The sequence below is a fragment of the Orbicella franksi genome, chromosome 5 (genome assembly GCF_964199315.1).
Source record: "Orbicella franksi chromosome 5, jaOrbFran1.1, whole genome shotgun sequence".
NCBI classification, from domain to species: domain Eukaryota; kingdom Metazoa; phylum Cnidaria; class Anthozoa; order Scleractinia; family Merulinidae; genus Orbicella; species Orbicella franksi.
In genome coordinates, this window is record NC_138149.1 from 5826593 (window position 1) to 5841969 (window position 15377).

The window sequence follows — 15377 nt, forward strand, 5'->3', positions numbered from 1 at the left end:
GAATAATAGCTTATTTTCCATTTAGACTTTCACCTTCAATTACTAATTCAGAGTGTAGAAATATGACTAATTCTAAACTACGCTATTATAAAAGAAAGAGCATTCCGGCAGTATAAGCAAGACGTAAATTATACACGTTTATTTCTGAAAACCGATAAGTGAGGAAAAATCCGCACTGCTTTGGCCTTTCGTTATCTATTCCCTCGGAATAAAAAATATCGCTTCCATATTCTGAATACCATCAAATAAGAGGGTCTTTTATGTAGGGAAGGAGAAATGAACAAGGGGAGAGGGGTTGGGAATTTCCTGGTCTATACTGTTTTTACTAGAGGATAAATCTGATATTGATTTCCTTAACCGAAAATTGACGAAGTAATAACAGATGACGAATGATAGTTTCAGCAAATTTTATGGCAATCACGGGGCGGCTGAAAGATTAACTCATTCGACTCTCAGACTATGTGTACACTTAAACTGTAGTTTCGATTTATTTTCGATTATATGAGAGGTATCTCTAGCGTATTTCATACACGTATTCGCATATTTCCGTTTGTCGCGTGAGTTTTCATCAAGAGATGCCCGTTTTCCTAATATTAGGCAACAAAAAGTCTTCTTAAGACTGAAGGATTCTCAACTGAAGATAACAACTTAAAGCTGTTCTCTTGAAATTATTCAATGAAACCACAAACTGTTTGACAGTCAGTTGTAATACTATTTTTAACTCTTTGCACTTCAAAACATTCATAAATATTGTTACCTTCGATTCTTAAATTCGCTTTTGCGAAACTATTAAATAGATTTACGAATCTAACAATTTTAAAAATAAATATCTAGATATTAAATTGTCAAAATATATCTCGGCTTTATGTCTATACTGAAGACCCGCTTTCAGAACAAAACCGGCGGCGAAACATGAAATTCAAAATAAATAAAGATTTATTTGTCGTCAGTATCTACTGTCTTTAACTGGTTTCTCTCGCTTGCATCACAGAAAGCAGCGACGTCTTGTTGTTCCGTCTCGTATGGGTGCCATTCTTCATTTGACCATTTTTTCTCATGGATAGAAAAAGGAATTTTCGTGTGTGTCTTGAGAGTGGAATATAATGCTTGTTGGAAGCGAAAGTTTCAAAGCCATTTGATTCCTGGGTTTGCTGAAACACTGTGTCGTCTGTGGGTTCTTCCTGTAAATAAGAAAAACAAACAACACTTTGTTAAGTGAGAAATATTAGTAAACAACCATCTACCTTAGTTAATTCTCTTCGAGATCGATTCTTCGAATTTAACTTAAAGGAATGCGTAGCGAATTAATATAGGTCGATGTTTTGCACAGCTCTGAGCTTATAATAGATGCGGGTTGCAATAAATAAAATTAATTTTCTTTTGACGCTTTTATTAAAGTTCTGGCCTCACTGCGGTGATTGATTAAACGGGAACAAGGTGTTCCAGGTGACAACACAAGGATATTAAACGTGGGAAATCAAAATCTCCGGCCTAAAGCAAATATTCGCCCGACATGAAATACCATCACATACACACGAACGTACTCTCAGTGAAAAACATATTTAGTGGAATCAAGTGCGTTCACCGAACTTTTGTTCGTAGTTAAGTATCCAGAGATAAAGGGAACGTCATTTAACCCGCCGAAACAGCAACAACAACTGATCGAGCTGATAAAAATGACTATTCTTCGCTTTGGAAAGTCGATTTATTTTTCGAAAGAAAGAATGCCCCTGTACAATACGCCACTAGGTGTTACCAATTAACAGCGGCATCGTTAAGGCAGAGGTTAATTTAGTGACATACTTAGAGCACTCGAGTTTTTCACTTATGCCTGGTTATCATTCAAATCTGGGGCTTGCCGCTATTTAGCTCAGCATTTTTCCACATAAAGAACATCCGCGCGTTTGTTTTATAAAGGAAGCATTTATTTATTAGTTCATTAAGATGTCGCCCCTCCTCATTATTTGCGTCAATTGTGATCTGAAATAACACTGTAACCGCTTGTGACTGACAAAGAAGTAATCTGCGGTGGATTTGGTGGTTTCTAAGTTTCTATTTTTTCCCGGATGAAACTAAACCACTCACCGTTGTGTACACCTTTCCGTTGGCCGCCATAGCAACATAAAGACAAGTTTGTTTGCTGAATATCCGAACCAAACTAGTGCCAACAGACTGGAGTTGAAGCTTAACTGCAAAAAATACAACAGTTGACATTAAAATTAGCAAACGGCTATTTTGGTGGCTATTTTCATTAAAGAGGAGGAGAACTGAAATGAAACTAATTAAAAATTTAAAAAATCGGCTGTCTTCTTAACAGTATTGATTGTCGATTAAGGATGGAGGCTAATTGTCCAAGCAAGGCTATTAGCATGCGCAAAAGACCTCTTTCAGTCACAAATACGGCGTTTAATGTTCTATATTGTAATAGAACTCGAAACAGAGATATTTCTGTCATTCAAAACTATCCAGCAAATATGATTGCAACGGGACTACAAAAGGTTGTTTGTCTACTTACTGTCCGGGCTCCGAGCATCTGAAGTTCCGTTGATATTGCCGTCAGTGTAAACAGCTAAAAACCAGCCATTTTTGTATAATAAAGAAACATCCGAAGTCGATGTGTAGCCAGAACCGGGCAGCGTTTGATTGCAGCGCTTCGAAGAAGCCGTAGTCAACTTCACATGTCTTCTCTCTCTTTGAATTCTCCGCATGAGTTGTTTCTGGAAGGGCTCAGCTCCGGAGTTGCCAAACAAGTACAGAAAGAGGACGACCGAAATAACCTGAAACAAAAAGAGTACTTACGTGAAGATATGCACCACTTTGTCATCAGTATGATAATTTTTTTCGCCTCGAGCAAAAGACATTTCGTGATTCTTTTCTTGTGTGTTTGTATTATATTTTTGGATCTAGTGTTGGAAACAATAAAACAACACAAAGACAGCTACTTAAATTATTTCACGGGTCACAACCCACGAGAAATGTTCTTTAAATTTTTTTTGAATCGACCTAAAATTTCTCCTCCCAACACTATTAATGATATTATTCTGACGGTGTAAAAACAAGCTCTGTGAAGTGAAATTGCAAAAAAAAAAAAAAACAGCTGATGACCATCTTAAGGCACCTCGAGGTTGACAGGGTTAAGTGGCCAAATTTTGCCACTATTTACCTGACTTCCGGAATTTCCTGCTTAAGAATAGCGGTGAACTATGTTCCCTTCTCTCTAGAAAACCCGGTTAAATTGTTCCAGTTTATTTTCTGCTCGCAACAGTTCATTGCATAATTACATCACCACGTGCTTCAAAAATGGTCAGTTCAGCAATTTTTAAATTTATGATTGTCTCCCTGCAATACTTGCAAGGGAATTTCCCTGATTCCCTAAAACAACGATTACAAGCTCATTTCCTGCGCAAGAAAGAAACACGTGTATCCAATCTTCGAACCGAAATATTGTTGAACTCCTGTGAAGCTTTCTTAACACGAATGTGTTTTTTTAAATTGAATATTGATTGTATACCACAGATAACCGCCCTCCTTAACTGAGCAATGTGTTATCAATTGAAACTTTCGAGACGCAAGAGTAGGTTCTTAGCTAAGTGAAAATTCATCATAACAACACATTCTTTCAATTTCTTTCAACGTGGTTTTTGCGGTACTTAGACAGAATTTAGGAAAACGACTTCGATATTCAAATTAACGCAAAGTAACTTTAAACTACTTTTAATTTATACTAGCAATCGTTAAAATTCTCTTGGTTTTTAGCATAAAAAATACTAGATATTTTACCTGCAATAACCCCATTTTAAGCTCCTTCATGTATATTTCCAGTCAAACTGCAAGTCTTGAAGCACAGAGTTGTAAACTTGTCTTATTCCTTCGAGGTGTGAATCCGTTGGAATTTTTCTTCGATTTTCACACTCACCCACGGACCTGGTCTTCGCGTGTCGAGATATCGTTATTTATAATATTCACAGCTCATAGGTGTCCCTTATATTATTCTTGGACGTTTCCGGGCAACGGGCAACCCATGTAACAAAGACATCAGAATGACGTAATTGAATTTTCCGCCATGCTATCATTCAGTAGGAATGTCGGTAGGGAATCTCGCAATTTTTACCCTTCTTCTGAGAACCACCCATAAATACAAAGAAACAGAAAAAAATGATCTACCAAAAATTTCTGTTTGCATCTTCCTACGCATTCCTGCCAGTAAATACGAGTTTGTTCTCCGAAAGTTCAGTTATATCAATAAAAGATCCAAATTACCATGTTCCTTTGGGAATTTAAAAATAAAAACATATCAACTACGTTTTTTGTTGTTTTATAACTGCACCAATTTGCAAGGCGAGCAAATCGCAGTCGCCTGCCGTGTGCTTAGCTCTGCAAAGTTAAAAAAGTCGCACAAAAGCGCCTTGTGAATAATCACAATATCACGACAATTTTGAAAGGGTCACTGAGTTTGAATGGCTCGGGGTAGTCAATTGAGCGACAACTTTTACAGGTTAGTATTAACATGCAAACAAGACGGTGGTGTACAGAGTACACAATTGTCACAATTCCTCGCGCGATCTACAAACACCTTTGTTGGTTTTTTCTCTTCAAAGTTTTCGGAAATACTTTGTTTACGATACCTTACATTGTGCAAAGTACTAGGGTATTCGATTGGAAGCGATATTTCGATCGGTGCTTCTTAAATAATTATATTGGTTTTTCAAGCCATGTTGATTTATGCTTATAAGTAATTATAACTTAGTGAAAGACAAATGAGACATCTCTTTTAGGTCCTTCACGCTCTTAAAATTAATATGTTAATAGTAGACTGTAGCGGGCGTGCTAAGGCTCGATTATGTTCACTCCTACTAGGAAACACACTAAGACTTCAGCTAACCTGGTGTGATATTTCCTTGTTCTACAAATAAATTCACTGCACGTACATAAACGGGCAGAGAATTCACAGAATTGCTGGATTTCCGCGCCATTCATTGGCAAGCACAGACTTGCGTCTCCACAGAACCTGAAAGCGAAACACTTTTCATTGTACTTCGGAGGCGTCTAACTTCTTGTGGCTATTTATGGAATGCTATTGTAACTCTGCTTCGTTGTCAAAAAATAATGCTGAAATAAATTCATAAATCGTGTAGAACAGGTCAAAAGTGACAGGCATTTTAAAATGCAAAACTTAATTTGCTTATTTTTGTGCCGGAAGAGATGGAACCTTTCAGCTCATGAAATTCCGTATTATATAGGCATAGTGCCGTTTTTCAGCCAAAGTATATACGTGGGTTTTGCACTTAGTTTAGTTTCTATAATCCTTCCCGAGTAGGTTTTGGTTTCCTCTGTTAAGCATATGGAACAATATCGCTCAGCCGACTGCGACAACAGAATTCGCGGCAATACATTGAAAATGAAGCCGACCGACGGCAAGTGTCGGTATAACTGAATATTTATAATATCTAATATCGAGATTGAGTTCGTACGAGAACATTGTCGTGATGCGATAAACATACAAGGGATATCATCACTTCAACGCGAGATTCAACTCGGGGTTTCAACTGAGTCGCCCGAAGATTTCAACTGCCTTTTTCCGTCTTCATTCGCATAGTTCGACCATTTCGTTTGTAGGTGCATGTGGAAAGCAACTCAAAGAAACATTTGATTGTTTCATTTGAGATTAAAACAGTTGTACAAAGAACTTTACCTGACCTTTGTCGCTTGAATATAGAGTTTAGCACGTAAATAAAAAGAAATGCTCAAATCAAATTTGTCTTTCGCTTTTTCGTCGCGAAAGTAATTACATAATCATCGTTTATTTTGAACACCAGACATTTTCACATTTCAAAAAGAATTTGCTATCCGTGCAACCGTGGCCCTCAAACAACGCTCGCCTATAGCTTCCGAAACGTTTATCTTTCTTAACAATATTCGATACAATTTTCGCCAACTTTTTGCTATTGTGCCATGCTGGGAGGCATTGAAGCACGCGGGGGGACAAAGGCACACCCAATCAGATGTTAATCGTCCATTTCCTTTTATTTGTTTTCAGTCTACACAAGGGAAAATACTTTTAAACACTTAGCAAACAAATTTGTTCACACTGTTGTGCATAGAAGGCATTACGGTACAATGAAAGTTCATTAAGTTCCAACTGAATTTCAATTCCTCTTTTTCGCTTAAATTAGCGAAAGGTCCTTAATAGCTTTTCCTGATTTCTTAAATACTTAACATGATTTACGCCTACCTTAATAAATCGATTATAATTTTCCCATGCGAATTTTTCATCTCGAGCACTTAGTTTCAAGGACTTGTAACATAAAGAATTGAATCAAATCGTCCGGTTTTCGTGTTTGCACGAGAGCGATGTTGCGACCGCACGCACGAAGGCAACGGTGATTAAAGGAAAACGCCTTTTTACGTCTGTGAAGATAACCACAGAACTTTCTAATTCAGGCATTAGACGTAAAACTTCGGTAACAGAATGCAATATTCGATATGTAGTTCCTTGTGAGCGCAAATCGCGAAACGTGAGTTTGCAATACCCACTTCTACAAGAGAAAAAAAAGCCACTTTAGGTTGTCACGAAAGTGCATTTGACATATGACTAAGCTTTTAGCAGGTCCTCAATGTGAACATTCAGTCATGAGTCCATTAAAGGACAATATTTAAGTGCCGGCTGAAGCTTTAGTGCGTGATTGAGACCAAATGTTGATACTTATTCTTTTTTTAATTGAAAATGGTCTGGAGTGATATAAAACCTTCCTAACTGAGTTTGCTCTTTAATTGTGGATCAGAAATTTTTGTATATACACCGTGCGATATCGTGTTATCTTGTACTGACTACTTAGTGTTAAGTCTCCACTCAAAGTTAATAATAGTTCAAACAAATCATGATATATTTATCTTATCACCTCTTCAGATATAATCTCTTACAGTCTTTGGAATCTTAGGAATTAGCAAGAAGACCAACCAAAGCAACTATTTTTTTTTTTTAGTTCAGCGCTGGAACACTACGTACCTGGGGAAAATTCAAGGAAATTTAAATATTTCGTGTCAGCTTTTCGTCGCGTCTTTTTCAGTTTTACCATCACCGTTTTCACATGCATTTCAATTGATTACATCATCAAGGTCTAAATTATTTAAATTCCAGAAATTTTAACCGAAGTTGCGTCATTAATTGTAGTGTTTAAGTAAAATCTCTTGTAGGCAAAATAGCGACATGCCGCAAGTATTGAATACTTCAGTAGAATTTTGTAGGGCCGCCAGTGCTATTAACCCCTTAATAACTGCTCCTGCGATATTTCGTTTCAGCACTTGAGATACTTTCCACGGCCGACCCTCAGACAGCTGTACGGTCTGTTGAGTAAAAAGAGCAGACATCGATTTACCACCTGCCTGGTACTTATACCCGTAATAGTACATTTACGGTGTGATTCCGCGCCATATCAGCATGATCGTGCAGGCGATTTTGGTCAAGCATGCATGGTTCGTATCTTGATGTGACGCAGTCAAGCTGAAATACCCATGGCAAGACTAAACGGACCTGATATGCCACCGAAACGTACCAGAAAGGCGCGATTAGGTATTTACAGGACCCAATTTCGTCTATAAATTCGACCATGCACCATGTCACTTCAGTGAGTAGATATCACAGGATTTCGCAGCATATGAGGACAATAGACACGGCTTCCGATTGGTTAATTGCAAATTTGGGTGCGGTTGCTACAGAAAGCCTTCCCACAATACGCATACTAAGCTGACTTATTGAAAAACAACTGGAATATACGGTTATAGAAATAATAAAAAATTATTGTACGATGTTGAGTAAAATCACGATATTTGTCATTGGGGAGGGATTATTAGTCTATATCTACTAAAGACAAACGTTGAAATAAACTGTTCTGTGAGATATGGCGGAAGAAGAAAGAAGAACCGCGATATTTTGCGACAATTTGCTTCAGTGATTGTTTCATGACCTTTCATTGTTCGATTACCCGGTGTGTGTTTGGTCTAGTGGAAATCCCAAGTCGCTCGTCGACAACTTTGGAAAACAACTGTTGCCATTCTCATAGAGGTGGACATAACTACTAGAGGTAAAACAAGTTGTTGCTTTGTGGTACTTTGAATTGAATTGCTTTAGTTAAAGTGGACAAAAAGTGCTTAATGGTATTTTTCGAGACGTTTCGGGAAAAAAACCCTTCATCAGTCGCGAATGAAGCGTTAAATTTGCGACTGATGATGGGGGTTTTTCCCGAAACGTCTCGAAAAATACCATGAAGCACTTTCTGTTCACTTAAACTAAAGGAATAACTACTAGAGGGCTGTTTGCCGATGAAAAGGACAAAATTGACTCACTATAAATCTACCACTTATTGCGCCATTTCCTATAAAGGTTTGTCTAATTCTGTCGTTTAATACCAATGAGGAAATAAAATGAGGCTTTACTTTACAGAAATTTTGAAATGAATGTCACCGCAGACAGTCAGTTAAAAGAGTTGAAACCTTGGGCCTACTTGCGACTCCGTTGGTCCAGGCCTTGTGTGCACTTGCGTTGACTTGTGATGACTTTTGCTCACCTTGGGCGAGACCAAATTTGCACCCAAGTCGACGTACGTTTTTCACCGTTTGGTCACCCAACCCAATTCAACGTAAGTTCAACATACGGCTACTACATCTTTTTGCCTGATGGTTACATTTTGCGACACGAGCCGTAGCGTTGAAATACTGCGGAATCTTTTTTTTTAAACCGAGTGAATTTTACCGCCTAAGGTTTTTTGGAAATTCTGGTTCATCTGTTTACCTCATCTGATGCTTGGCGATCCGTCTTTCGGCATCTGAGATGAGAAAGGTGGAACGGCTTCTAATCTGTTCCAATCTGTCGTGTCTTTTATGTTGCAGTGAAACTTACTGGTGCTTTTTGACGAGGGATTCTTTGGTAAAATTCGCCATTTACTTGCAGTTTTATGATCACGAGGTGCAAAAAAAAAAAAATAATCTTTTATCAACGACAATGTCAGCAAGTCATGCTCTTATAGCAATGTTGATTTTAAAATAAACTTCAGTTAAGTGTAATAAAATTCGATAATTTCTTGTTTTTTTTGTTGGTCTTATTTTTGCCCTTATAAATATATTTTCAAAATCAATCTATAAGGCAAGGAAGCCCAGGAAAGTCAGTAAGGCTTATGTAAAAGCCTACCTTAAAGATACCTAAGACTTAACAAAAGAAAAAAAATGCTTTTATCAGCATACAAAATGAAATAAAGAATAGCTAAGCAAGGCCAAATGCGCAAATGCGCAAAAGGAAAGCAAGACCAAAACTCCGCGAAAAAAAGCGCACACAAGCACAGTAAGAAAAGTTAACTGTACTGATACCAAGATACTGAAAATATTATTTTTTATACTAAATATAAAATATACTTATACCAATTTATCGATTTAAGATATGCGCGAGATCACCAAGACATAATCAGCACTCACTGTATCTCTTCTGCTTTATCATCTTCACTCTTTAAACATTCTCCTTTGTGAATCTCCACCACCTTGGTTTTTGCAAAGCAGTTGTCGCGCGCCATGTGGCAGCTGTTCTTGTACGTTCGGCCGTTACTTCCGCACAGAGGGTCGTAAGTTATGTCGCATTTCTCCGGACAGTCATTTGCGAATGACGCCACTGCTATCCAAAGTGAAATTCATAACATTAGCAAGTTATATAAATGAATTTATTACTAGTTAAATTACTGTGTATCGTAAAAAAATACAGTCATTCTTCAAACCATCAATTTGTAACTCAAGTACTCAACTTGATAAAAGGAAAAACCTGAGAGTATATGTATAAACCACGCACGTTACTAGAGAATGACTTTCAAATTAAAGTACCTATAATTGTGCTTTCCTAAGTGACCGGCAAGATTAAAAGATAATAGGGAACTTAAAACCTGGTTTTCACAATCGACGCATGCACAAGCGCAAGCACAAGCGCTAGCAATAGGGATGACCCAAGTGAAAACGAAATTCGACGCAAACACAAGCACAAGCACGCGAACCTTCCAAACTGTTTAGGCGAGAGGTAATCTGGATCTAGTGTTTTCATTGGCCAAACTTAACCAAGTGTGGTAAATATCCTTGTGCTTGTGTTATGCCTGAGCGGTATTTCATTTTCACTTGTTGCAGCGCAAACGCAAGCATAAGCGCAAGCTGAGCACAGATTGCCTGGATTTAATTAACGATCTTGGACTTTCGGTGACCCCTATTTTTCTTTTGATGGATCATTCTCTCTACCGATTTTCTACCTTATCTATCGATTGTAAGTTTGAATTTTTTGCAAAATGCACCGTCGAATTCCGTTCCTTTTAGCTCTTCATTTATCTGCGCGGCGGTTTCAAATGCCTCTTGAGGGGTTAAGTTTTGTGAAAACTTTAGCAACATTTGGAATTATTAACGCAACGGATTCACTTGTACAAAATATTACTAGGATGGTTTGTCTCCGTCGATTCATCTATGATAGTTTAAGCCTAAAACCCTGGAGACCATGCTGGTTTACGCGCGTCAATTTTTCCAACTCAGACTAGTTTTCCACACGCTTTATCTCTGAAACGAAGTCCGTGACCCCCATTTTTTTTCATTTCTGAAACAAGTAATTCTTTATCTGTCCCCAGTAGAAGTTTGAAGAAAGTCTATCGAGTACTAGTAAAACATTTTCGCGTTATTTTGACCACTTTGCCTTTCCATTTGCAGTTAAATTTTATTAGTATTAAGGCGTTCGCGCACAAGATAGTTATTTTAAATGTTATACTGCTTCTATCAAGTTAACAGTAAATTGCTTCGCCTCAGCATGCCACAAAAAAGTTGTTATTATTACAGCTAGTTCTTGAGTAATTTCTCAGTTTATAGTTTTACCTTGCATTGCCTCATCTGGAACAATAATACTTCTGTCTTTGTTTAGTTTAGGCCCCGTCCACACTACACCGTAGAAATTTTAAGTGGGGTTTTCACTCTGAAAAGGCATCAAATGTTTTCGGTCCACACTGCACGGGAGATATTTCAAAACGTAATAATCACCGGTCATTTTGGATTTGTGGTTGAGGAAAACTCGGGCAGCAGGGAAATCACATGATTATCGTGACGGATTAGTGTGGACGGTAGGCCTAACCGCAGAAATAAAGCTCCGTTTTCAAATCTCTCCGGCGTAGTGTGTGTGGACGGGGCATTAAAGTCTGATGCCGTTCTTATTGTTGTTGCCAGTAGAAAAAACACCACATAACGAACAATTCTAAAACTTACCAAAGGTTAATTCTGTGAATGCGATGAAAACGATAAGGAAACTTCCGTTCATCTCTCGGAACCGACAGCGTTCTCTTGAAAGCTATGTAAGAAACTCGCTTCAGACTGTGAACTCGTGTCACACAACAAGCAAAAGACAATACCGTAAAATGTCGCTTATAAGTCCTGGGTTTATACAACTTCGTAAGGAGTTTTGGATGGGCTTATAAATGTAGGGGCTTATATCCGGGGGAGCTTATAAGCAGACTGAATTAAAAAGAACGTTTCAAAATGAGCTACAGCATTGTTGATCGAAATACGTTTTTTATATATTGGTTTTTCACTATCCATTGGATAGCTGTTAACAAAACAAACCACACTATCCACTGGATAGTGATTTATCCGGTGGATAGCGTTATCCACCTTTTGAACAACCCGGGGCCAGTCAGTTTACTGGGATGTCAGCGGAAACGCTGAGTGATAATTCTGGTACGCCCAGTTTTGCGTTTAAAGGCTTTCCCGAGCCTACCAACGGCAGAAAAAAAATGATATTTTCGGATTTTGCAGTTTATTAGCTATACAACGATAGATATTTTCCCTTGGTTTTCCTTAAAGTAGTGCAAACAAAAAGATTTTCCCGGAAGCCACCCTTGAAGGTCTACAGTAATCTTAAGATATTGCTGAATTTCGAACTACATGTATTTCAAATTCGGTATCGACTTGAAGCTTTGAAAACTGGATATTGCACCGAGCTAAAATAGGCTTATAAAATGTTTCTCTGTGAAATATAACGCGTTTTAAAGTTTCGGTAAACATACGCCAGTGGTAAAAAATGAAAAAAAAAAAGATAAATAGCAAAAAATACAATCAATGTTCATAAAAGACAAAAAAAAAATACTTACCGTTTCTTGCAAGATTTTTTACCGGATTACAATTCCCGCAATATTCTTGAAAATCATTGCTTGACATGCAATGTACACAAACGGAAGAAGCGTTTAAAGTCGAAGCGATACGCGCTTGAACCAAGTGTAAACTTTCCCAGATATCAAAGCCAAAATGTTAATAAACGTATTTATTCAGACACTTGTAAATAAATTGATGCCAAGTCATAGGTACAAATTATTGTCAATTAGCGATTTTACTGATCCAGTTGTGAAAGAAACAATCGGGTGAAAGCCTTCGGTAATCTGTTCTCGATTCTGAATACGAATCTTAAGCACTCTTCATAACTTGAAAAACAATTAAATGGTTTTGGCAATGTTTGATTGGCTTCAGTGAGATTTCTTTCACATGTTCAAATCCCACGAGAAGTAAACACTAAATTAAAGACGAAATGTGGAATTCATCTCATAACTTGTATTTAACTCAAGGCGTTTTTAGTGAAAAAGACTTCAAACTTCATTGCTCAGTTTAACAAACGCGGATTTTTTGTATTTATTTGTTCATTGAGCAAGCGTCAAACGTTTGCGCTTGCCATTTGCCAGGGCATGTTGGCAAACAGATGCAATGACACAATTACAATTCATCTTAACCTGTTGACTACTTCAACAATTATCCGGCAAATAGACGAATGCCGCAAATTTGAATATACGAGTAGTATTTGAATTTTTTCTTTTTTAACAAAATCAACACTTGACGTTTCGGGCTTTGCCTGTTTCAGTTTAATGTTACAAGCATAAAATTGCTTTTGAAAGTAACGTCAATATCCCGTTTCACAGTTAACCTTTATCATTTGCTTTAAAATATAATCTCGCATGTGCGTGAGGCAATTTAACTCGGGCTATTTTGTTTTTTTAACCCGAAATTGCCTCGCATCCACTTTGGATTACATTGTAATGCAAATGAGAAAAACTAAGCGTGAACTGGGATTTTAAAATAAGACTTGCCCCTTCCCCTCCCCCATCAAAAAAAGAAAAAAAAAAAAGCTTCGTCTACTTGGACTGTTTTACGCCAGAAGAACAGCAACAATCATTGCTTGCCATTTTACGGAAGTTGTTTTAAAAGACCAGTTGAGAATAAACGGAACATAACTTTACATTTCAGTCCGCTAAAAAATGTTCTGTGCGGAAAAGGAACTTATGAAAAGGTAGTCCCGTTTTCCATTTACCATTTTGTATCATCAGTTCAAGTAAAACAGTGAAGCCTAACGATGGCAGTTGCGTCATATTAACCTCAATTCTTCCCGAACAGAAATTTCCAACCGAAATTTTCGGAATTTTTTTGTAACTACAAGAGTACTATAAACTAGCGTGGGTATTTTAAAACGTCTCGGAACCTTCCGAGTAACTCCGTTTACATTCATGACAAACTGTGTTTTTCTAATTTTCCACTCCTTTGCCATTATATTATTACTTTATTATCCATAGCACCTTCATCCATATATTTATAATCTGGCGCAAACAACTAGAAAACATCAATTTACGGGAAATACTTACTCTACATACAAATGGCACCAAGTTATATAAATGTGTTTGCGCTCCGCATTGCTAAGGTTCATTAAATTTTTAGTACACACCAGACTAGTAGAAATTTTTTTTCTCATGCTCTGATTGGCAAATCATACACTACCGCTTGCGAAGTCTCATCGCAGATTTATCGTTTGGACAGCAGATACCTTAATTTGCAATGGATCTTCGCCGGCATACACCGAGCAATGCTCTTGAGCAGCAGAGGGTGTTTAATTTACCTCGATGCGTGGAAAATGTCCTTCGTTGTTCATCTCCATTTCAACTTTGAACTACAAAGACTTTTCGCGACGGCCATACTGGACTCACAAGAAATGAGAAATATTTGCATACAATAGATCTTCTTTTGCCGCGGACAGAAAATTAATTATATTTCTTCACTTAAAACTATTTCATCTCTATTTCATAGGCAATATTATCTTAACATTGTAATTATGGACGTTATTGTCTTCTACTAAGAATAAAAGTTTTAAGCAGCTGGTATTTTACACGATCCCATTGTCGGCTTAACGACTGTTTCGTTGAGAAAAGTGGGCGTTTACAAAATGTTTTCTTCGTTTGGACTGTATTTTTTTACAAAAGTCAAATATCCACAAATTACTAGTCAAGTTAGCTGCCGTGAAATTTGAAGAACTATGACTCGTCGACTCGACTGCACGGGAGATATTTCAAAACGTAATAATCACCGGTCATTTTGGATTTGTGGTTGAGGAAAACTCGGGCAGCAGGGAAATCACATGATTATCGTGACGGATTAGTGTGGACGGTAGGCCTAACCGCAGAAATAAAGCTCCGTTTTCAAATCTCTCCGGCGTAGTGTGTGTGGACGGGGCATTAAAGTCTGATGCCGTTCTTATTGTTGTTGCCAGTAGAAAAAACACCACATAACGAACAATTCTAAAACTTACCAAAGGTTAATTCTGTGAATGCGATGAAAACGATAAGGAAACTTCCGTTCATCTCTCGGAACCGACAGCGTTCTCTTGAAAGCTATGTAAGAAACTCGCTTCAGACTGTGAACTCGTGTCACACAACAAGCAAAAGACAATACCGTAAAATGTCGCTTATAAGTCCTGGGTTTATACAACTTCGTAAGGAGTTTTGGATGGGCTTATAAATGTAGGGGCTTATATCCGCTGGATAGTGATTTATCCGGTGGATAGCGTTATCCACCTTTTGAACAACCCGGGGCCAGTCAGTTTACTGGGATGTCAGCGGAAACGCTGAGTGATAATTCTGGTACGCCCAGTTTTGCGTTTAAAGGCTTTCCCGAGCCTACCAACGGCAGAAAAAAAATGATATTTTCGGATTTTGCAGTTTATTAGCTATACAACGATAGATATTTTCCCTTGGTTTTCCTTAAAGTAGTGCAAACAAAAAGATTTTCCCGGAAGCCACCCTTGAAGGTCTACAGTAATCTTAAGATATTGCTGAATTTCGAACTACATGTATTTCAAATTCGGTATCGACTTGAAGCTTTGAAAACTGGATATTGCACCGAGCTAAAATAGGCTTATAAAATGTTTCTCTGTGAAATATAACGCGTTTTAAAGTTTCGGTAAACATACGCCAGTGGTAAAAAATGAAAAAAAAAAGATAAATAGCAAAAAATACAATCAATGTTCATAAAAGACAAAAAAAAAATACTTACCGTTTCTTGCAAGATTT

The 15377-nt window shown here is 37.6% G+C and overlaps 2 protein-coding genes across 2 annotated transcripts; both read right to left on the reverse strand.

The window, feature by feature from the left end:
* Nucleotides 1-798: 798 nt before the first annotated feature.
* Nucleotides 799-3930, reverse strand: LOC145487428 (fibroblast growth factor 1-like). Its single transcript, XM_081466205.1, has 4 exons — nt 3781-3930; nt 2516-2777; nt 2086-2189; nt 799-1181 (listed from the first exon to the last, which is right to left on the reverse strand). The coding sequence occupies exons 1-4, from the start codon at nt 3808-3810 to the stop codon at nt 963-965; spliced, it is 615 nt and encodes a 204-aa protein (XP_081322331.1). The 5' UTR covers nt 3811-3930; the 3' UTR covers nt 799-962.
* Nucleotides 3931-6291: 2361 nt separating this feature from the next.
* On the reverse strand, nt 6292-11390 carry LOC145487422 (uncharacterized). Its single transcript, XM_081466200.1, has 3 exons — nt 11266-11390; nt 9466-9658; nt 6292-7344 (listed from the first exon to the last, which is right to left on the reverse strand). Exons 1-3 carry the CDS (start codon nt 11315-11317, stop codon nt 7296-7298), a joined length of 294 nt encoding a protein of 97 aa, XP_081322326.1. The 5' UTR covers nt 11318-11390; the 3' UTR covers nt 6292-7295.
* Between the last annotated feature and the right edge of the window lie 3987 nt (nt 11391-15377).